Source organism: Lepidochelys kempii, chromosome 5 (genome assembly GCF_965140285.1).
Source record: "Lepidochelys kempii isolate rLepKem1 chromosome 5, rLepKem1.hap1, whole genome shotgun sequence".
Lineage (NCBI taxonomy): Eukaryota > Metazoa > Chordata > Testudines > Cheloniidae > Lepidochelys > Lepidochelys kempii.
Window position 1 is genome coordinate 97,046,605 of NC_136384.1, and position 25,054 is coordinate 97,071,658.

The 25,054-nt window shown below is 39.1% G+C and overlaps 1 protein-coding gene across 1 annotated transcript in view; it reads left to right on the top strand.

Moving 5' to 3' along the window:
• Positions 1–65: 65 nt before the first annotated feature.
• TRPM6 (transient receptor potential cation channel subfamily M member 6) overlaps positions 66–25,054 on the top strand; it is a 161,112-nt gene continuing 136,123 nt past the window's right edge. The window contains exon 1 of the mRNA XM_073345124.2: positions 66–5,568. Within this exon, the coding sequence (XP_073201225.1) occupies positions 5,560–5,568 (9 nt within the window). The 5' untranslated portion in view covers positions 66–5,559. The remainder of the gene's footprint in view (positions 5,569–25,054) is intronic.

Genomic DNA, 25,054 nt, shown 5'->3' on the forward strand with positions numbered 1-25,054 from the left:
CATGACAGATGCAAGAACTACTTCCAGGACTGAAATCATAGAGACTGAAATGGAGACCTGAGTAATTAATTCCTTGTAGCAAATCTATTTTGAGGGGGCTTGTTTCTGTTTGTATTCAGGTTTTTCCTACTTTGACAAAAGTATAACATTCTTTTTTCAAAATGTCAGAAACATACTTACTGTTCCAATCTGCATAAGTAAGGATGGGTTTGTCTACATTGATTGAAGGGTCGTTGTTGGACACTTGCCAATAAATTGGAAAGGTGAATTTACCTATACAATGGCGAGAAGGCTACTGACACAGTACTGGCAGAAATATTTGAAAAATGGATGTGTAACAATGTGTAGAAAATCAGAATTTATTTCTGGACTTTCATAGCCAGCAAAATGAATAGCTTGGAGCGCTACCGGTAGAAGACAAATGCCAAAACATTCCTCCTGCCCTGAACAGAAAAGATGTAGTTGACATACATAAAAGTGAGATTTTTATACCATGCACTTATTTAAAAAAACTACACCAAAACAACCACCTTTACAATCTTTTCTGATGTTTTTGCTTTAGATGTTGAACAAAAACAAACAAAAATCAGATACAAGTATTTCTATGCAAACCAGAAATGACTATGGTGGGATTTTCTTTTCTGCTGAGAGCTGCCCTAAGTTACTTCACCTTCTCACTAGTGATAACTTGAATCAGTAGGTGGCTTATGAGTGTATTGTTTTCTTTTTCACGTGCTCAAGTTAGTGCTATTCCCATTTTTTGTTGTCATTGGGATTAGAGCATTTTGTGGGGTTGAACTGCCTGAGATGTACAAAGCTGACAAGAAGAGCAGAGTGAAATGATCAGGCACACTTTTTCAGGGTTGAGTGATTTAGGTCCCAGTCCTGCAAAGACTTGTGCATGTACATAACTTTTCACACCTATGTAGTCCCATTAAATTCATGTGCTGCTGCAGGAATGGGACCTTAGTGCTCATTTTTTTTTATTTGATACACTTTTGTCACTAATAGTTGTCCGAAATTAGATGTCATGTCTTATTGGTGAACTTTGATTTCATGTGATTTGTCTCCAAGTATCCTGGAAATGAGATATTTTTGTTGGTATCATATTTGCTTTGAGAAGGCTTTGGTGAATTTTTAAAAAACTTATTTTGCTAAAGAACAATAAAGTTTTCAATGTATATTTGAGCATTTTTGTACTATATTTAAATTACCCATCTTTTCTTCTGTCTTCAGAATGTTACTCATGTAATTGTAATTTGTTATTGCTTGGATATGTTTGGTTACAGTACTAAGTTGGATGGCCTACTTAGTAAACATTTCGAAAATCCTTTAGTGTTTGTACTTTGTCTTCAGTTTTTACACTGTGTGCAGCTTGAATTCATTTTTTTGTGGTTCGCACAGAGGTGAAGAAAGGGGCTAGACCTGGGCATAGCATGAAGCTTTTGCTGGAAATCTTTCTTACCATGCTGCTTCAGTGTATCCTGGTTCTCTCCTCAATGTTCCCCTTTGCTGCGTTTCCCTAAATAGACTTCTTGAACTCAAGTGGCCAGTATTTCTGGATATTTGTCAGATTGTGTTGGTGTTTTTATTTGACTAGACCTCAGTTGCACTATAGCAAAACAAAATAAATTTCATTTTAATTTGTATGTGATCCTACATCTCCAGAGGTGTATCTAATGCTCTAATCATTGCTACTATATCGAGGTCCATTTTTAAAGCTTTCAGTGTTTGTTTTGACTGTATAATTTTTATTTAAGTTTTACAGTATCTTGGATTTAAAGGGACACAGTCAATTTTTTTTAAAAAGTCAATTGTGCATAATTTTTAAATTATGTGCTTTTCAGTAACATCTGTTTACTATAACTGAAAGAAGTTAGTAGAAAGTAAGATTTTTCTTTTTTTTCGTAGTTGGTTCATTTTGTGTATTTGATGACATCTTTGTGAGTGGCCAGTCTCCCTATTTCCATAAGTTCTTGTGGTTTATTTACCCAACAGCAAAGTAGAAATATCATTTTTAAAAATAGGAAAATATTATAAAATCAGACTCTCAAGGGAGTCAGGTGCAAGCGTAGTACTTAAAATTACTTTTAATTTGATGTTTTAAGCTAATATTTCTGGCAGTGTTTCTGTAAAACATGAATAACATGCACATTCACAAAGGTTATGGTCATACTCCACTACCCAGTTATTTAGCAGCCTATTGAACCAAACACTGACTAGAACTAATTACTGTTTCAAAAGGTGCTACAGTTACCTTCAAAATTCCAGGTAAGAAAATGTGAGGTAGAAGAATTGAGAATTTTTTTAAAAAAATGGTGTGTGTGTGAAATTAAACATCTTACACTACATATGCTGAAAAGGCAAATTTGGTTATGAGTATGATTCTTTTCTATATATCTGTGCAGGATTCTCACTCCTAGGTCATGTGTTCTTTAGTACAAGACACAGAACTCTTCTCATTCTCAAGATTAGAACACAAATCATACCCCTTAATGGCTTTTGGGCACAATGCCCCTTTAAGTGTCTAGTTGGCAAAGGAGTTTTTGGTTTTTTTTGAGAAGGGTGTGCGTGACCGTATCAAAAGCCTTACTAAAGTAAAGATATACCATATCTACCACTTCCGTCCTACCCCCAAGGCTTGTTTCCCTGTCAAAGAAAGCTATTAGGTTGGTTTGACACAATTTGTTCTTGATAAATCCGTGCTAACTTGTTACTTATTTTCTAGGTGTTTACAAATTGATTGCTTGATTATTTTCTCCATTATCTTTCCAGGTACTGAAGTTAAGCTGACTGGTCTGTACTTCCCCGGGTTGTCCTTATTTTTTTTAATAGATGGGCACTATATTTGCCCTTTTCCAGTTCTCTGGAATTTCTCCAGTCTTCCATGACTTTTTTCGAAGATAATCACTAATGGCTCAGATATCTCCTCAGACAGCTCAAAATTTTGTGCACGGAATTTTTAATTTTTTGGTGCAGAACTCCCCCAGAAGTAAAGCATGTAGAGGATCCTTAGGGTGAGTTTAGGGTGAGTTTGTGGGGGAAGAGGTTGTAGGAAGACACTTATGCTAGGAGCATGTTAGCCCATAATTCTTGCATGTTTTCTTGAAGCATCTGGTATGGCATAGTTAGAGATGATACTAGATTGGATGGACTACTGGTGTGATAAAACAATTCTTGTGTTCCTTAGGTGATGCTGGTGTCCCCCAGGGATCAGTACTGGGCCCAGTCCTATTTAACGTATTCATAGATGATCTGAAAAAAGGGGTAAACAGTGAGGTGACAAAATTTGCAAATGATACAAAACCACTCAAGATAGTGAAGACCCAGGCAGAGTGGAAAGAGCTACAAAAGGATCTCTCAAAACGGGGTGACTGGGCAACAAAATGGCAGATGAAATTCAATGTTGATAAATGCAAAGTAATGCACATTGGAAAATATAATCACAACTATACATACGTAATTGGGTCAAAATTGGCCGTTACCACTAAAGAAAGATCTTGGAATCATTATGGATAGTTCTCTGAGAACATCTACTCAATGTGCAGCGAGTCAAAAAAGCGAACAGAATGTTGGGAATCCTAAAGAAAGGGATTGATAATAAAATATCATATTGCCACTATATAAATCCATGGTATGCCCACATCTTGAATACTGTGTGCAGATGTGGTCACCCCATCTCAAAAAAAAAAAATATTGGAATTGGAAAAGGTTCAGAAAAGGGCAACAAAAATTATTAGGGGTATGGAATGGCCGTCGCATGAAGAGAGATTAATAAAACTCGGACTTTTCAGCCTGGAAAAGAGAGGATGAAGGGGGGGATATGATAGAGGTCTGTAAAATCATGACTGGTGTGGAGAAAGTAAATAAGGAAGTGTTATTTTCTCCTCGTCATAACGCAAGAATTAGAGGTTACCAAATGAAATTAATAGGGAGCAGGTTTAAAACAAACGAAGTATTTTTTTCACACGACGCACGGTCAACCTATGGAACTCTTTGCCAGAGGATGTTGTGAAGACCAAGACTCTAACAGTTCAAAAAAGAGCTCAATAAATTCATGGAGAATAGCTCCATCAATGGCTATTAACCAGGATGGGCTGGGATGGTGTCCCTAGCCTCTGTTTGCCAGAAGCTGGGAAGGGGTGATGGGATTCATCACTTCATAGATATCATAGAATAGCAGGCTTGGAAGGGACCTTAGAAGGTCATCTAGTCCAACCCCCTGCTCAAAGCAGGACCAATCCCCAACTAAATCATCCAGAACAACTCAACCAAAAAGATAAGTTTGAGAACAGCAGATGTTCTTTTCCAGCTTTGTTAAGGGTATAAGAATTTCTCTTCAAAACAGAGGTGATTTTAGGGAAACCAATATCCACTTGTTTCCATGCCATATCCAGAACATACCTAACATATGTCCACTCTGGTCTGATGGATCAAGCCTACTGTTCAGGAAATATACAAAACCAGGATACTTCACTAGCCTGGCTTTAGCCAGGCAAGATCTACTGTAGGAATGTCCGTATTTAATTTTGTGCTGAAAGAGGCAACACCCAACTCTGACATACATGCAAAGCTGCTACATAGGGAACTCCCAACATGTTTCTTTGTTTCTTCCTCCCCAAACACAAACTTTGGAAATAGGGTTTTACAAGTCTCTATCTCTGACTTTCTTTCACCTCTTCCTTAGCACTTTGGCTGAGAATAAGGGTTGAGGTGAAGACAAGAATGAGGAATGAAATAATTATTGGTAACAATTGCCTATATGGTTCCTTTCTTCATCTCTAAATCTATGAGCCCTCATTTGAAAATCTTTAATCCTAGTAAAGATGCTGCTCTAGGCCCTGAGTCAGATAAACCACAGGTAGAATTCTAAGGTAGATTGTAATGTTCACATTTAAATTTGTCCAGGAAACAGGATTAACACCATTACTCTATAACTTGATGATTACCTGTTCTGTTCATTACCTACGGGGCACGTGGGATTGGCCACTGTCAGAAGACAGGATACTAGGTTAGATGGACCTTTGGTCTGACCCAGTATGGCCGTTCTTATGATGTTAAATAACTTTTAGACCAACCTGTACATTTGGCTGGGTTAATTATTTCAGAGCATACAGTTATAACCTTGAAACTGTAGGTGGCAGTGTACATACACAATAAACTATTGTAAAACGGAACATTTTGTTATCATTGGAATGTTATCCTGAACTGTTACTGAAAATCCAAGTAAGTGACATTGTGAATGTTAATCATTTATTTACTGTGATTTGCAACTGAAAGCAGATGAAGGCACAAGTTCCTGATTACAAGGTAACACAAGCTCTTCAATTTCATTACAATAAAAACAGTTCACCAGAGTTTTCACAGTCAATCACCCTGTTCCTCTCTCTGAAAGCTTTTCAATTTAAGCATGTGGAAATTTGTAGTAATTGTTTCTTAGCACTGTTTCCATTAACTGCAATTGCAAAGCAAGCTTTATCTGATTGTGTGGTGTATGGAAACTTCAGTCTAAAATTCAGTGGCTGAAGGCTACATGAAGTTTATTCATTAGTCATAGGGATGAAGAAGGTAAGTATGTTAACTCATAAGAATGAGGGTTATTGTTAGGGGCAATATTTAAGAATTTGTATACAGATAACTGGCATTTAAAATGTGATGAAATTTCTAATGTGTTCTTACAGTTTTAATGAATGATTCTGCCTTTTTGTAACTAGTGAAAACAAGAATATGTTTCCTTCATTAAAATGATCTTGAATTTAAAGTGCATATTATGGGATTTGATTTCAATACAGTAAGCTATGCAGTTTTTAATCATCAGTGTTTTTCTTTAAGTGAACTGTTCTGTTAATATGAAGGTGATTCTGTGCAATGAAATGGTAGCCAATAGTAACAAATGTACTTAAAACCAGTCTTCCTAAATTAAACCCATGCAAATCATCCCAAAGTGTTATGGACTGTTTCTTGTCTGAAGTAAAAACAGTTTCCTTAATGCTATTTATTGCTAGCATCTGAAAAACTGGAAAATTGTTTTCTAATAATATCATTTCATAGTTGAGACTGTATGGGCAATCGGACAGATTACCTTTGGATTTTCTTGGAATGACTGTGAACTGATGAAAGTGGGAACAGAGGCTTGTGAAGTACCTCTTTGTTTGTTTGTTTGTTTTATGATGGCAGAATTTTTTAGGGATCTGATTTGAATATGGTGGAAACAAAACTGCATGAGAAATATGAGGCTGTGAAGAAGAAATTAAAAGAAAAAGTTGTGGCCTCAATGAAAACTTGAAGGAAAATGTTAATTATCTCAAGTTTTTATATATAGGACCATAGAACTTTTACACAATATATGACACCACACACAGCTCAGTTTTGTAATACCCTTGATTGGAACAATGCATAATATGCTTCTAATTACATTGAAACACATAAAATTTAGTCTCATAGGATCAAACCTTAAGTGTCAAACCTCCCTTTTCTTTATAAAGGGAAAGTGCTGAGTGTATTTATATTCCAGATTCTGCAATTTTTTTGTTAGTTTGTTTCCTCTCCCTTTTCTTCTTGGGATCTCAAACAGATACATTTTGCTTCTGATTATCAAATTAATGTGTACAGCATTTATATAAACAGATATAGACTAAATGCCACACCGTTTTACAGTTGTCACTTGTAAATCACAGTATATTTTGACCAGACAGTATCATAAAATCTTGCTACTATGCTCATATTACAGAGTTATTAATGTGCTTTTTAAGTACTAATTTTTCCGATCGTTGGAAAACCTTCTGTGGTTAAATGGTGTAGCACTATGTTTCAGAGAAAACTTTGTACTTCCGTGTAGATAACACGGAATTTAAGGAGGAATGTTAGGGGGCTTATTCCTTCACCCACTTACTTCCCTGGTCCTTCTCGCATGAACAGAGAGCAACAATACCCGAAGTCCAAAGGTGCAAACAATTCAATGTTTATTGGGGTGAACTTCCAGCAAGCATGATTCCAGTTTCCTTCCTTAGTATCCTCCTTCCCAGCTCTGACACCACAGAGCCTTACACCTGTGTCCCTGTTCCCATTCCTGCCCTTAGCAAAACATGATTCCAATTTCCTTACCCCCATTCCCTGTTCCCATTTTCCCACCCCCACCCACACACCCACCCCCTCACTTCCTGATTGACTGCAGACTATATAGTAAAACTTGAGTTCTGCTTAGCTATACCTTAACCAATCATTTTCCTGAAATTTAACTAACCAATCCTAACATATTGTAACATAACTATGTAACCAATTATATCCCATCACCTTAATTAGTTTACACCCAGCAAAATTAATTATACAGCAGACAGGAACAATCACAGAACCAGACAGAGATTATACAGACAAACAATAGCAAAGTGGGAACAAAACAATACAGAAGTGAGGATTTCACATCCTAGCTATTGATAAGTGGGTTCTTGCCAGGCAGGATGCTATCAAACTAAGTTTTCTTTTACATTTTCTAGGCACTTTCCTTTCTCTGGAGGTGATAGGCAGTATCAGGACAAGATTGTATTCCTAACAGCCCAATAATACCTTCTTTCAGTGTGACTAGTTTGGAATGTGAGGATGTGACCGATCGCTTCCCAGTTTATGCAAAAAGAAAAGGAGTACTTGTGGCACCTTAGAGACTAACCAATTTATCTGAGCATAAGCTCATCTTCTGTATTTTCCACAGTATGCATCTGATGAAGTGAGCTGTAGCTCACGAAAGCTTATGCTCAAATAAATTGGTTAGTCTTTAAGGTGCCACAAGTACTCCTTTTCTTTTTGCGAATACAGACTAACACGGCTGTTACTCTGAAACCTTCCCAGTTTATGGCTGCCTGTTGGTTAGCCAAAGGCCTTAGCCTAAGAACAGGGCCTCAGACTGTCACAGTAAGAGAAGGACCTTACACCAGCAGACAGTGATTTTGATTCTTTCTTTTATACCTCCATAACTAGCCAAGTGATAAGAATATACCTAAATTCTTTAAGTACAGGCCTTTGCAGACAGATAATCTATATCCTAACAAGGAATGCATGGCATGAAGGAAGAAAATTTACAGCTTTTTTCTTATAATCAGGTGTATCAAACTCGTTCAATGTTGATAGCCAAATTGTACTTTCAGTTGCACTCTATAGTGACACCCTGAAGGTGAGGGGCAGGGAGCAGTGCAAACTTCTCTTCCCCCCAAAATAAAACCTCTTAAAATGAATAATATCCAAACTGAAGTGATTTAAAAAAATTAGCTTGAACTGGAACCCAAAAAGTAAAATGCCTTAGTCACAAGCAATATGATTGCATGGTGTAACTACAAGGTAAGGTATAGATTTCTTTGATGCCTTAAATGTGCATTATCATCCTTTAATATAAGGAGGTGGTGGTTTGGATTGGTTGGTTGGGGTTTTTGTTTTTTTTGCCCTTTAATTACTGATAACTGCTCTCAATCTTAACTCATTTTATGTAGTAGGATTTTTTTTTTGTTTTTTTCCCCCTTTTGTTTGTGAATATATGCATTCAGACTCCCCATTAATAAAAATAAGAAACATTTTGCCTTTCAAGACCTGATTTTCAAGGTCTGTGTTTCTTCTGTATTGTTCTACTATAAGAGATAGAAATAGCATCAGTTTTTGGAGGGGAAATGCAGTTTTCTAATTTAGAGCTCAATCCTGCAGACATTAAAAGAGTAGTACTTTACTGCCATAAGACTTAGACACTAAAATGGTGACTTCAATAGGGCCGTCCACAGTATTAAACACTAAGTTTAGTCGTAAGCGTTTGCAGGATTAAGCCCTTAGGACTCGGCAGATAAGTAATCAAGGAGACAATAATTTCCAATTATTTAAACAATATATTTATTGTTATTCTCCACATCATCTATACATATTTTATATTTATTTGGGGATGCAAGTTACTTATTTATAAAGATAGCTTTTCAGTTCACCTTAGAGAATCAAAATACAAATACTACTAGAGGTCAATACCTGTATTCACATACACAACTAATATGCAAGCACGTGACTCCCTTTGACCTGTTTATGGAAGCACCATTTGCACAGCAGAGAGCAGAATTTCACTGCAGTGTGAGTGTTACAAAATCTATTAAAAAACTGGAGAAAAGAAACGCATCACTCGGCAAAACAGCAATGTTTCAACAGATAATGAATTCAAAATAGTGTACAATGGGTTAAATCCTGGCCTCATTAAAATCAGTGGCAAAATTCCATTTAATTTTTGTGGGGCCAGGATTTCACTCAAAGGATTTAATATGTTCCTAAGAGCAGGAAAACTTAAACAGCTTTCTCAAAAACAGAGTAGTTGGATTTCTTTTTTGTCAGTGATTGATCCATCTATCTGCCAATTTATCTAAGATAAGTTTTTATGAGACACCATGACTGTAGTAACTGAGCACCTCAAAAAATAAAAAAGTAAATACATAAGATAGCTTGCTCACTCAGTATCTCAGTATCAGGCTCTAAATTGCTTGTAAAATACTGATGGGGAAGTTGAATTTTGGGGCTTTGTTTTGGGGTGTTGTCCGGTTTTTGATGTATCCTTTTCTGTTCTAGACAGTTTTAACTAAAATTAAGTTATTTCCTATTACCTTTATTCTTTGTATTTTTATCAATCCTTGATACATCTTAAAGTTCATTTTTGTCTTACAGCTATGGCACAGTTACTAAAACCGAATATTTCTGTGCCACTCAAGAACTAGAAATTAATTGTTACAATATAACCATTGACAACAGGTACAACACAATTAATATGACATCTCATTACTTTAAAATAGACCACTTTGTTCTCCATTCAGCAGGGACTTGAACTTGCAGACTCTGGAGGGCATGATAAATATATTATTATTATTTATTATTATTGGAAAATCTTACGTCCACACTTCAGCTCTCTTTGTATATAGTTGCGTTTCAACTATTCAAGGAATATGGACTTGATCCTACAAGAAACCTAGGTACTAGGAGAGAACCCTTGAAGCTGTACGCTATCCCATCTCGTGGAGTTTGATCTTGCAAACTCTTCCTCCTGCGAGTAAAGATTATTCATTCCCATGAGCACAGGTTTGCAGGATCAGAACCATGGAGAGGTACTAGTACTGTATGTTTATTACAGAAAGGATAGTTGCAGAAAGCAAAGTTCTAAATGTTCAACTTCATTTTTTACAGTTTTAAAACATGGATGGATTGCTCATAAATGGTCTATCCACTGTAGAAATATGTAGTATGTACAGCTACCATGCTCCCACTCTCAACCTGTATTATTCCTATACCAATATCTGTGACCAGAAAAATGTTTCACTTTATTAAGGCCCAGATCCTTCAAATGTATGTGTACTTAACACATAAATCATCCCATTTAAATTAATGGGAATACTCAAGTGAGAAAATTTAAATACAAGTGCTTGAAGGACTGAAGTATTTGATCTTTGGGTCTGACTGAATTGATCTGAATCCAGAACCCAAGCTGGTGGGACCAAGGTGGCTGTGCCTTTGTGTTCAAGAGTTAAAGGTGGTTTCAAGTTTGCCCTTATATGTTATAATTTGCCTGGGCAGCTGTGATCATTTTTAGATATTTTTTTATTATTTTTCTAAAGAAACAAATGCAGTTATGTTTTTTAAATGTTCAAATGAATTCCAAAAGATTTTGTAAACTCAAACTTTTTTTGAGTCTAATAAAACATTAACTTTTAGCTCTAATGACAAATATTGAAAGTGCTACTGATCAGTGTCACTGTTTGGGTGGTCCTCAGTCCATGTAGAGATGTCTGGCAGCAACAACATGTGTTAACTACTCCTGTGTGAAATGAATTTTCAGCTAATACACTTGGTTATATTTACCCCTTCAACAGCTAGGTGAACATTAGAACTAATTAAAATTAACTTTAAAAAAGTTTTAGGTATCACAAAGAAAGACAAAGCGAATTCAAGGTTTTTTAAAAAAATATATTCCAAATTAGATCTGGGTGTAAATTGAAGAAAGAATATTACAAATAAAATATCTGCAGAATACATATACACAGATATTTTTGAATTATTCCCCTGGCTCTATGGCCCTGATTCATCAAAACTCTTAAGCATGTGCTAAGTCTCACTGAAATCAAAGCTCAAGCATGCGCTTTAGTGCTTTACTAAATGAGGGTTTAAAGAGTATTTATCAAATAACATAGGGGACAAATTACATTCTGATTAACTTTATTTGACCAGTTCTATCCCTATTCTCAATATAGCAACTTTCTGCATTACATTAACATTGTGTAATGTATTTTAATAATAACATGGTGTGTGTGTATAAGATATATTGCATTATGAAAAGTTTATGAATATAATTACCATTACCTATATAATGTTAATAGACTACTTTTATAGAGTAATGGTGTTAATCCTGTTTCCTGGACAAATTTAAATGTGAATATTACAATCTACCTTAGAATTCTACCTGTGGTTTATCTGACTCAGGGCCTAGAGCAGCATCTTTACTAGGATTAAAGATTTTCAAATGAGGGCTCATAGATTTAGAGATGAAGAAAGGAACCATATAGGCAATTGTTACCAATAATTATTTCATTCCTCATTCTTGTCTTCACCTCAACCCTTATTCTCAGCCAAAGTGCTAAGGAAGAGGTGAAAGAAAGTCAGAGATAGAGACTTGTAAAACCCTATTTCCAAAGTTTGTGTTTGGGGAGGAAGAAACAAAGAAACATGTTGGGAGTTCCCTATGTAGCAGCTTTGCATGTATGTCAGAGTTGGGTGTTGCCTCTTTCAGCACAAAATTAAATACGGACATTCCTACAGTAGATCTTGCCTGGCTAAAGCCAGGCTAGTGAAGTATCCTGGTTTTGTATATTTCCTGAACAGTAGGCTTGATCCATCAGACCAGAGTGGACATATGTTAGGTATGTTCTGGATATGGCATGGAAACAAGTGGATATTGGTTTCCTTAAAATCACCTCTGTTTTGAAGAGAAATTCTTATACCCTTAACAAAGCTGGAAAAGAACATCTGCTGTTCTCAAACTTATCTTTTTGGTTGAGTTGTTCTGGATGATTTAGTTGGGGATTGGTCCTGCTTTGAGCAGGGGGTTGGACTAGATGACCTTCTAAGGTCCCTTCCAACCCTGCAATTCTATGGTATCTGGATTGTGGTCAAAAGAAGACACTACACTCAGGCAGAATATCAGAAGCCAGGAATGTGCCACTCTGAAGACTTGATTCTAGTGGGTATAAGAGAGCCCCTGGCTAAGCTCACCTATTCTTGTAGATGATGTTGCTTTTAGTCATACCTTACAGATAAGAAATGATACATTGAAGACAAAGGATGGGTAAATGAGCTCTCTGGTCTGAAGGCGAGTCCCATTGAAATAGGATTGATTGATTTTTCTAGGGAAATTGTAATAGGAACATCTCAATAATTCAGACACAAGGAGATAATGTGGTAAAGAGGTACACTCTACATAGATTCCTGATGATTAACTTGATAGTTAAGTGGTCTCTGCGGGTATGTCTACACTGCAATAAACACCTGCAGCTCGCCCTTGTCAGTTGACTTATGCTTGCAGGGCTGTAAAATTGTAGTGTAGATGTTCAGACATGTTCAGGCTCCAGCCCGAGCCCAAACATTTACACTGCAGTTTTATAGCCTTGCAGCCCAATCCCCGCAAGCCCGAGTTAGCTTATGTGAGATTAGATATATCCTGAGGTACCAAATATCAGGTCTTTAGAAAATCCATGTATCAGATATTGGTGAATATAGTGGTAAAGTTTACAAGGGCGTTAAGGTGATTGGATTGGTGGAGTATACTACACCAGATTTCTTTATTTTTATACAATTAGTTCTAGAGATGACCCACATTGAGCCCTGTCCAATGCCAGGGAAAACATAAAATCTGTCATGACTGAAAGAATTCATATAGTTTGTAATGAGGTGTGAGTAACATGGAATTGTGAAAATGCCAAATGCCCTCGGTACCTCACTGAAATGAACACAGGCAGATGCATGCTCCTTCTTGGACACATAATGAAGCCTATGAGGGTGCTTGGGTATACCTGTACACAACTCATTACACAGCCAGGACCTACATTATAGGCAGTGCTAGTAGCAATGTCTGTTACTAAAGTTGTCCCACAGTTCCCACTGTCAGACCCAGTTTTTAGTTTATAGGTTTACCAAAATTTAGCTGTTTGGGCTGAAAATTTCCATGCTGGGCGTCTGCCTCAGACTGAATTAATTTATTTGTTGGAAAATGTCACCCAGAATGACTCAGCTGGTTCTGAGAATAAGGTTAGAGAAAAATACATTTTGCCTATGGTAAAAAGTCATAGTGACCTTTTTCTTTGAGAAGTTTTAGCACCCGCATGTTTAGGAGTAAAAACTTTAAATTTGGCAGTTGGTTGCCTAAGGGTATCTCGTATAGAGGTTTACACAATTAAAAAACAATCGTATGTCATTGCTCTCTTGTACAGCTCTGTATTACTTAACATACTTGCTTTGATGATTACTATAAAGCATGAATCCCCACTGGTATGAAGGACAACCTGTAGACAGGGAGATATATTTTTTCCAGTTGTTAAATACCTGTGTACAAGTAACATAGCGTTTAAAATCCATAGCTTAATTATAAAATCTAGTAATTAGCAGGTACAATGGAAAAGCTACAATGAAAGATTAACTACAATATAGAAAAAAAAAAGGGGGGGGGAGTGGAAGGGAGAGGTGTGTGGGTGACAGTCTCATGACCAGAATATATAAATCATTACTAAAGCTTCTTGTGATATTAGAGTTGGACAGATTTGACTGCAGTCATTAAATTATGAAGATAAGCAGACACCAGTCTTCTATATTGCATCCTAAAACTCAACTTTGCAGTGAGGAACCCCAGTTTTCTCCCTCTCATTGGTCCTTCTTGCCCCTGTCTAGTACAGTGTCTGTAATGAAGAATTTTGATGTCAGTCAATCTAATTTGTTGCTCTAAAATTATCACTTCCATAGATGTTTGTACTGGAAACTCACAAATGCAAAGTAGAAACTGGATGAAGGACAATTGTGCCTTTTCCCACCTGGGAAAGCATGACTGGCAGTTGCCGTTTATGGCAGCAAAGAGGAGATGTGGATCTTCCCTTTTCTTCCCCCTTCTAAACAGGGAAGCAGGTGAGGTGACTTCAAATTTTGGGTTTCAGAGTAGCTGTCTTAGTCTGTATCCATAAAAGGAAAAGGAGCACTTGTGGCACCTTAGAGACTAACAAATTTATTTGAGCATAAGCTTTCGTGAGCTTCTGAGCTGTAGCTCATGAAAGCTTATGCTCAAATAAATTTGTTAGTCTCTAAGGTGCCACAAGTGCTCCTTTTTTAAATTTTGGGGAAGGACAGTTTCAATTTTTGATTTTCCATTTCAGCAATATTGGACAGAAGTTAACTCAACATTCTGCCACATTAGTTTGATGTTTCTGATGACTTTTTCATTGCAGTTTATTTTAACAATACTGACACTTAATCATTATTACATTTTAGCATTAACAGCCAATTGAAATGAACAGGAAAAGTTCACATCTTTCTTAAAATGGTTGTTTAAGGCTGTATTCAGACTCAGGAGAAGACAAGATTCATTCAGATATACTTGATGTGTATATTACAGCCAAAATAATGGTGTTTAATGTGAAGACTGCGAAGTCAAGCACTAATAAATTAGGAAATGCCAGAATTATGGTTGCCTATACAACTGTAATTGGCCCCCTTGGGTATATGAGTTCTATTTTTCTACAGGACCGCTGTCTCATTGCACAGGATGGATGGTACTCACTGAAGAGGGAGGTTTTATTATTCTGTGTGGCCCCATGCCTTATTTACTGCATACTTTTTAACCCCCGTATCGACTATAGAATTATTAATTTCATCCTGTCATTCATCACCATACTATCTGAGTGCTTCACAAACATTAATGAGTTTATCTTCACAATACCCAATGAGGTACCTTGGTACCATTGCCTTCATTTTACAGAAAGGGAAGTGAGGCACAGAGAGATTAAAGCCAAAATTGTCAAGTGTGTACTAATTTTGGGTGCTTGTCCTGAAACACTGAGGCCTGGATTTTTCAGAGTACTTAGCATTTTTATAACACTTCATTATGGTATGCAATAACAAGATCATAATCAAGGCTGTGTCAAAAATTTTCTGTTATGGAGTCTGTTTGAACCAAATTTCAGCAACTAATTGATAATTGGGGTGATAATGCTTCTTGTGTTTGTATGTTGTGGGTTTTTTTAAGAAAATTTCTGAAAATTGGAATTCCAGAAAAGCCTGGTTTCTCCCCCTTCCCCCTACGGTGCAGATTTGCTGCCCTGGTGCTAGTCCTGCAAAGTAATGTTGTGATATCAGAGAGAATCAGTCATTCATCGCTCTCTCCCTCCAGTTAATTTACATACTCAGGGAGACTCACTATTGCTCTGGTTGTAATGAATGGCAATGGCTGCCTTTGATGATTGATATACCATAATCAAAGCATGCTGGGTACGGGTAAGTTTCTGCTGTGGTTCTTTGGATTTGCGTTGTGTAGTAAGAAGAAAAGGAGTACTTGTGGCACCTTAGAGACTAACAAATTTATTTGAGCATAAGCTTTCGTGAGCTACAGCTCACTTCATCGGATGCATGTAGCTCACAAAACCTTATGCTCAAATAAATTTGTTAGTGTCTAAGGTGCCACAAGTCCTCCTTTTCTTTTTGCAGATACAGACTAACACGGCTGCTACTCTAAATTGTGTAGTAAGTTGCACTTTCTTTTCAAAGGGTAATTTTGTTTTACTTTCCTCAAAAAGGGGTAAATGAAAATAAGTTACAAAATTACAGCTCTTTTTCATGTATATTTGGCATAGCCCTGGGGCTGAATTAAGGTTGCATGGACAATGTTCATTCTGGTATTATTTAGCTTCAGAGTGCTTAACTTTGCATCCTTTTAATCCTTAACTTTGTATTTCCTATTTTTTATTGTTTGGTTTAATGATGAGAGCTACCTACACTACTGCTCAATATTTTCAGGAACAACCCGCACCTCCCCTGCAAAAAAACACTTAAGCACAACTCCTATTGACTTCAGTTGTAGCTGTGAATGCAAAATACTTCTGCAAATTAGGTTACAGGTGTCTCAAGTAGGCACCCAGGAAATGAGAGACAGCTTATGGACACCTGTAAAAAAATTTGGTTTAAGTGACTTGCAACTGTGTGGCAAAGGTAGGGCTCAAATCCAGTTCTCCAGCATGGCATTCAATTGCCTAAACCATCCTTTCTGTGCCTGTCGCATTCACAACATGTCTTTCAGCTTCTGCAACAAATGGGGCAGGTGTTCAACTGACAACAGCCTGTCTCATTGCACAATGCTGATTCATTCTCTGAGAACCATCCATCCTGTGGAAAAAATAGTAGGTGATCATATAATAAAACTGTATTGACTGAATCAAGACTGCACCTTTAACAGGTTTCAGAGTAGCAGCCATGTAAGTCTGTATCCGCAAAAAGAAAAGGACTCGTGGCACCTTAGAGACTAACAAATTTATTAGAGCATAAGCTTTCGTGGGCTACAGCCCACTTCATCGGATGCATAGAATGGAACATATAGTAAGATTATATATATAATACACACACACATACAGATAAGTTGGAAGTTACCATACAAACTGTGAGAGGCTAATTAGTTAAGATGAGCTATTATCAGCAAGAGAAAAAAACTTTTGTAGGGATAATCAAGGGTGAGGACAAAGTCACAAAGGTCAGCCACAAGGTTTGGTGTGACTTTATCGGGGATACTGTTCCTGATGGCTTGTAGTCCATCTTTGGGTGGAATGTTGGTGTAGAGGGCTTCCACATCCATAGTGGCCAGGAGGGTGTTTTCTGGAAGATCACCGACAGATTGTAGTTTCCTCAGGAAGTCAGTGGTGTCTCGAAGATAGCTGGGAGTGCTGGTAGCGTAGGGCCTGAGGAGAGAGTCTACATAGCCAGTTCTGGGAAAAGGAATTTTTTCCCCCCTTAACACCCTCTCTCTTCAGTCAATTTTATAAAATCATAGAAATGTAGGGCTGGAAGCGGCCTCGAGAAGCCATGAAGTTCAGCCCCCTGTGCTGAAATAGGACCAATTATACCTAGACTGTATCCTTGACAGGTGCTTGTCCAATGTGTTCTTAAAAACCTGGGATTCCACAATCTCCTTTAGAAGCCTATTCCAGAACGTAACTATGCTTAAAGTTAGAAAGTTTTTTTACCTTAGTATCATAGGTGCTGACTCCTTGGGTGCTCTGGGGCTGGAGCATGCACAGGAAAGAAATAGTGGGTGCTCAGTGCCCACTGGTGGCCCCACTGATCAGCTCCTCCTCCGCCGCCCGAGTGCCTCCCACCAGCCTGGATTAGCTGTTCAGCAATGTGCAGGAAGGGGAGGGCGCAGAACAGGGCAGGAGTGGGAAGAAGCAGGGGTGGGGTGGAGGGAGGCCTGGGGCAAAGCAGGTGTTGAGCAATCCTGGGGAAACTAGAAAATCGGCGCCTATGTGTAGGATTCCTTTTTTATTTTGAGGTCATTAAAGAGCTCCTGACGGCCTCTTATTATTCCTCCTATCTTTCCTTTGCATAAGGATAGTTTACAGTTGTGCCTTAATATTGTATCCTTGAGAAACTGCCAGCTCTCCTGAACTCCTTTTTCCCTTAGATTTTCTTCCCTTGGGACCTTACCTAACAGTTCTCAGAATCTGTTTAAAGCCTGATTTTTTTGAAGTCCATTGCCCTTACTTTGCTGGTCTCATTCTTTTCTTTCCTTAGACTCTCAAAATCTGTCCCTTCAGGATCATTTTCACCCAAATTGACTTCCACCTTCAGATTTGCTACCAATTTCTCCCTGTTGGTCAGAATTGAGTCTAAAATGGCTGCCCCTGGTTTCTTCTTCCACTTTCAGAAACAAAAAGTTATCCCCAATACTTTCTAAGAACTTAGCAGAAATTTTTTGTGTTGCCGTATTACTTTTCCAACCAATGACTTGTATATAAAGTTCCCCATTGCTACCAATTCTTGTGGCTTGGATATTTCTGTTATTTGTTCTAGAAATGCCTCATCTGCCTCCTTCCTCATTTGGTGGTCTATAGTAGACCCCTACCATTATGTCATCCCTATTTTTTACCCATTTTATCTTTACCCAGAGTCTTTCAACTGGTCTGCCTCTGACCTTGTTCTGGACCGCAGAGCAAGTAAATATACTCTTGATGTATAATGCAACATCTCTTCCCTTTTATCCTGTCTGTCCTTTCTGAAAAAGTTACACCCCTCTATACCAATATTTCAGTCATGTGACTTATCCAACTAAGCCACCCACTGTGATGCCGATTAAGTCATAATTTAGCTTGTGCTAATATTTCCGGTTTATTCTCCATACTTCTTGCATTTGTGTATAGACATCTAAGATGTTGAGCAGATTCCCCCACTGATTTCCCTCTTGTTGTGCCTATGATCCTATTGTCATTTGTCTTGTCTCCCTTCTCCCCCACCCCAACATCTAGTCCTCTGTTAATGTCACCTGCCCCCTTTGAACCTAGTGTCCTCACTAGGTTGGCAAGTCAGTGCACGAAGATGCTCTTCCCCTTCTTGGTGAGGTGGATCCCATCTCTTTAAATGTATCTACGTATCTGTCAGGGTTGGGGAGAACAAAGGAAGACAATAGCAGTTTTTAAAATATTTTCTGATTTCTTTTCTATGTCCGTGACAATCCAGGTGGAAGTATAAAGGTCTAATAATTGTTTTACAGACTAGAAGATAACTAAAGCGCAAGTGTCAACATTCCCTCTGTCCATAAAACAAAGTCTGATCTCACTAAATCTATGTCTCAGTGCATGTGCACGCTATTGCAAAGTACTTACAGGATTTCACATTTAGCCTTGGCTAAAACTTCTAAAAGCCCCATTTTCAAAAGTGACACTTACACACCTAGGAGCCTCAGTCCCATTGAAAATCAATGGAACCTAAGGCCCGAAGTCTCTTTTGAAATTGAGACTAGTCACCTAAGTCACTTAAGCATTTTTGAAAATTTTACCCCTTGTTTCTCTTCAGATGCACCATTTTAACTAACAATGTGTTTTGAAATGACTTCGCTAAACCAGTGCAAAACACACTGTGGACACTCTTAATTCAATTTAATTTTATATTGATGTATACTGATTTAGCTTAATTTAATAACTTGTATATTATTTATGATGTACATAAAATATATTAATCAAATTCAGAGTGCCACAGTGTACTTTGCACTGGTATAATTAAATCATTGACATAACTGTTTTAAAGTTGAACCTGTGCAGCTTTGGAAGATAGATTGCCCTTTCTGGCAACGGTTCTCTGTTGCCCTGTATCTTGTTTAGTTATTTTATACAGTGCAATATGAGTTCAAGGTAGGTGTAAAGCACTACCCCATAGCATTGTTAACTGCATAAGATGCAAGGCAAAAGAGAGTCTAATGTATTTGTAAAGAACTTTGGGATATCTTAAGTATTAAACATACTAGGCAAAAAAAAATATTTTATTTGAATGCTGTCATTCAAAGTTCTTCTCAACTGCTTCTGTGTACTACAGAGTCTGGTGTCTTAAAAAAAACACAATAGATTTTAACAGTCCTAGGGCCAGATTCATCCCTGGATAATATTGGCTCTTGCTCTGTTAGTGCTTCAGCAGGGGAATGTCTGCTTAAGGGAAGTTGCAATGATGAAAAGTGAAAGTAATTTCCTTACTGAAGTAAAGTACAGAAGAACCTCAAAGATACGGGCGCCAGAGTTATGGACTGACTGGTCAACCAGACACCATGTGAAACTGGAAGTAACCAATCAGGCAGCAACAGAGACCAGAAAAAGAAAAAAGCAAATACTGTACTGTGCCTGTATTGCATTTTAAAGATAGGCACATCTGGGCTGCCTGTCCTCACCCGCACGTGGGACAGCCACTTGCAGCAAGACACTGGCCAGAGCCAGCAGAACAGGAGCAGCACCGGGCTCTGTGCTGCTTTCACCCCTCCCCCCAAAAGGAGGATGTGCTGCACTGTTTTTACCCCCTCTCTCCCAGGCTGGGAACATACTGTTCTCTCTCTCTCTCACACACACACACATGGTAGGGGAGAGAGACAAGCTTGCAAACTCATGCTGGCACTGAGTAGGGAGCTCAGCTGCTGCCGAAGCCTGGCCTGGAGTGGCAGCTGCTGATCCAGAGCCTGAACTGTGCTTTTTTCAGAGTTACAGACAGCTTCCATTCCCAAGGTGTCCGTAACTCTGAGGTTCTACTGTATAGCCATAAAAATGAGTAGTGCTGTATGGGAAGGGTGGGGCCAGGGAGAGTGCTCATTTGGCACATCCCTTTGGTAGCCTCCACCACTATGGCTTCTACTGAGGGTATATCTACAGTGAGCTGAAGTTGTAATTTCTAGCTTGACTAAACATACCCACACTAGCTCTGACTGGCCTAACATGTTAAAAATAGAAATGTAGTCATGGCAGTGTGAGTAGCTGGCCACTCCAAGTAGGTACCTAGGGTCTCCAACAGGTACATTCTCAGGGTGGCTAGCTCCTCATGCTGCTCATGCTACTGCAAATACTTTTATTTTTAGTGCACTGGCTCAGTCAGAGTTAGCAAGGGTATGGCTATCTGAGATGGAAATTACACCTTCCATCTCCAGGGTAGGCAAACCATTAGTCCCAATTGTCTGCAGCTGTCATCACCCTGGGAGAAACCTCAGAAGGAGGGGTGGAGATGGTAGCGCCATCTGTGCTCCCTAATAATGACTAACCCTGTCATGGTCTGGCTGGCCCTTTGAGGTGGGCTGGGCTCAGCCTTGGCCATGACTTAGCATCTATTCCCCAGTCTCATTGAAGAGCTGGCAGCATAAGGCTGATCAGTGACTCCAGATAGATGTAAAAGGGTTTAATTAGAAAAACTGATCCTAGCTGTGGTGGTTAAAGAGCACGAGCGAGCACTACTTAAACAGAGCTGGGAACTTATTAGAGGAAAGAAAGCCCTGGAGGGAGGAATAAGGAGAGATCCCCTCTGGGAAGCCTGCAGAAGTCAGGCAGACTCTGCGGGAGGCCCTAGGCCCTGAGTTAGGACCTGCAAGAGCAAAATAGTTTCATGAGCAGGCTGCTGTGGGGGAGCCCTGACATAGGGCCTAAAAGGAGCAGGGAGATCCTCAGAGGTAAACTGCTAGAGTCCCTGGCCAGGGGAAGCAGTAGGGGATTTCTTCTATGGAAGAAGCAAGATAACAGAAGCTCTGCAGATGTGCCAGGAGAAGGGCTCAAGAAGCAGAGGACTTCAGTGTCACTTGAGAGGAGCAGAAGAACTATTAATATAGACATTTGATTTGGCCTTAGTTGGGCCTTTTTGTTATTCTAGAAGGGAGGTGAACTGTTGCATGATTTGGCTGGAGGGCTGAGCCATAGAAAACCCAGAAAGGGAGTTGGGAAAAGATGCAAGCTGAGACTGACCACTGGAGACAACAAAGTGACCAGTGGGTGGGATAGAGGGGGATATGAAAGGCAAAGTCCTTGCAGTGCTACATGCAGGGATGAGTAGGTGCCCTGGAAATGAGGGTACACCTTTGCATCCCTACTGGGATGGAGAAGGGCAGTCTGGGACAAAGAGGTGTAACTGTTTTTTACCTTTGTCAGCTTTGGCGAACTGCCCCCCCACATCACCCTTCTTCTTCTTCTTCCATCCCTAACCCAATGTGCTAGGCATTGTACAAACAGAATATAAAAAGATTGTCTTTTCCCCAAGGAACTTACAGTAAGACAAGAGGCCGCAAGGTGGATACAATAAAGAGGTGAAGGGAGCATAAGAAAACAGGAACAGTTATGATCAGTATGAGATTATTATTAAATATCAATATTAGAATATCAGTAATCATAACCATACTTTTGTTCCAAAATATTGGAATGTAGTATTGAGGGTGAAATATAACGAGACCTTCTCCATTTTCTATTATTAGTTGGGGGATAATCAGCTGGTTATAAAATAGTGCAAACCACTGTGACACTCGTATAACTGTCTTTGGCTATATGTGTAATGGGTTGGTGTGAGTTAACGTGTAACCCCTTGCCTCAGTGAGGGAGGACTTGTTAGAACTAAACTGCATGTCATCTCCATGACACTCCAGACTGTTAGCCTCCTCCACGCCCCCCATATCCTCAAAAGCTCTGCTAGCCTCTGTTTTGCCTTGCAGGTTAACCTTAAGTGCACTCTGACCCCAACCTCATTACAAAGCATTCCTCTGAAGTATCCAGCCATTGTCACTGGACACTCCCAGAAATTGCCAAATCTGCTGTCTCTAAAGCGATAATATACACACCACCCTGTTAGATCAGCTGGGGATCAGCAATTTAATATATTGCATTGAGATGAACTTATAGTTAAAACCAAGAATAAGCTTACTAAAAAAGAACAGAGTTTAAGTGATACTAAGCAAAGGTAATAGAAACCGAAAATAGTTACAAATAAAACAAAAGTATAACACACTTTCTAGAGACTAATATTTAACAGGCTACAATCCTTGTCTAAGGCAATTTCTCCCATAAAGCCACCTCTCAGCATCACCAACCCACATGACTGGGGATCCACCATTCATGGATACAGAAGATGCTGACCTCTTTGTTCCCTCAGTGATGGATAACCACAATGTCTCTTTCCACCCCCACCCGCCTTAGAGTTCAGCAAACCTTGGAAAAAGTATTCTTGATGATGTATTCTTGCTGGTACCAGGTACTCTTTTCTCATCCTCTTGTTATTTTGCTTTTCCTGTTGCGTTCAGATGCAAATGTAATTCCCATTGGCTTTGGCCTTCCCTGCTCCATTTACATTCCAGACCTAGGCAGACAGGCAAATCAAAATTCCTCTGTCTGGACAAACTTGTTTACCAAGCTTGCCTTGTTTCATGGTTTGAGCATATTTTTAGTACATACCCACAACTTTTTAATTGTTATCTGTACGTACACCATGCAATGATTAGGATGACCAGTCTGATATAAGTTTTCATTTAATCCCTTACACAACATTCTTTATAGATAAATACCATGACGACAATATGTTGGTAGTGAGTTTGTGAGGTCTGATAGACAGTGCTGCTACATAACAGTGAACTCTTTGCCAGTGGGCATTGAGGGGCTCTTGGGTCAGAGCTGGAACTTAAGAAATGTTGTTGATTGCACAGAAAAGTAAGAATTCAGCTTGCTTCCTCTCAACTGTGCTGATTCTGCAGGATGAACAGAAGTAAAGAGTACTAAAAATATGTATTATCAATTATTTTGCTTAATGAAATAGTATTATTACAGCCCCCAGTCAGGATAGGGGCTCCATTGTTGCAGGTAGAGTACAAACACACAAAGACTTTGTTGCTGCCCTAAAGAGCTCATAAACTAAGGCCTGTAATACACACAATTTCTGTACTAGTATAATTATTAAAATTAATGGCATGACTTTTTATTTAACCAATAGTTATACCAAGACATGCCCTTGTGTGGATGCAGTAATACCGGTATAAAGATGTCTTATACTGGTATAGTTTATTCCTCTTCCCTATATTGATACAACTACACCATCCAAAAGAGGGGATTATACCACTTTACTGGTGGGCAAGGCTTATGGGCAGGTTAGATTCCTAAGTCACTTTGGAAATGGGACTTAGGCACTTAAATTGCTTAGGTGTTACAGGATGATTGGCCCCTTTAAGAAGGAATGGGTCCTGTTCACCTATGAGTAATTAGCCACCTCCCAATGTGGCCTGATAGAAAGCACCTGGCATCTCTAAAAACCCAAGAGGCAGTTCAGATAGGGAGGAAGAAGATGCAGGAAGGATCAGCAGCTGCTGCTGCTGGGAACTGTTGAGGGTTCCTTGGAGCAAGCTGCTAGTTCTGCACTAGCTCTTTCCTGCCCCCCTCCACACCTTCCCTCCAAAAAAGAATAGGAGTTGAGAGCTGCTTCAGGGGAAGTGCTAGTGCACAGAAAGAACAGAAGAGAGTTGACTGGCTGGAGCTGGGGAACCTTACCAAGCAGAAGGCCCCCAGATAAAGGGGAAGATCTGGCTTAGGTAGGGGCAGGCTGAATTCAAGTGAAGAGTGTGATTCTGGAGGAATTCAGCAGGGACGAGACTTGTGGGAAAAGGAGGCCTGGAGAATGGAATGCTGTGAGGAGCCTGCTCACAGAAGATCTGAGATGAGGGTTGTGGCAGAAGAGTTGTAAGAAGCTTGGAGAATGGCCAGCAGGGTGGAGGTCCTGGAGTAGGAGCACAGGTATCATGGAACAAGGATTGTGTAGATGACCTGCAGAGGTGGGGTCCTGGGAGAGGGATGACAAAACTGGTAAACTATTCTTTTTTAGCTTGTTTTATTTTGGGATTTGTGAACAGTTTCACTTTGAGAGACCTACCAATGGATGTACGCATATTAATAAATGATGCCTAGAAGAGGGCTTTTATTAGTCTCTTACGGGGACATCATTCCTTTCCGAGGCTGATGAGATGGCCAGTGGTCTGGTCTGTGGAAAAGAGAATGGGCGATTTTCTGGCTTTGGGGAATGAAGTAAAGGAAAGCTTGCAGGTTGTGCTTGTTGTGTTGTGGTCAGCCACGTGAGGGTGCCCTGTTTGGGAGCAGCTGTATGACAAGAATTTTGAAAATTCTGCTCTAAGGCCCATATCTTGCAATATGCAGTGTGCAGGTGGACTGCTCTGCCCATGTGGAGCCCCATTAGACAGGGTCCCAATCAAAGATAAGACTCAACAAATGAATGTAACAAACAATTGGAGGGAAGGGGCGGGGAGAATGAATGACAGAAATAAGATCAAGTGGTTCATAGGCTACCAATGTGCACAACTTGATGACTCCAAATCATTTAAACTTTAATTATAATTAATCTACATCAAATCACTACCTACTGTGCCATTTGACATTGCCCCCAACCAAAGTGACCCTCAGCTCAGTAATTATTTATGCCATTTAAGTAGTGTGTATTTTGTTTTCTCCTTTTGTCCCTGCCCCCAGCCACCTATAAG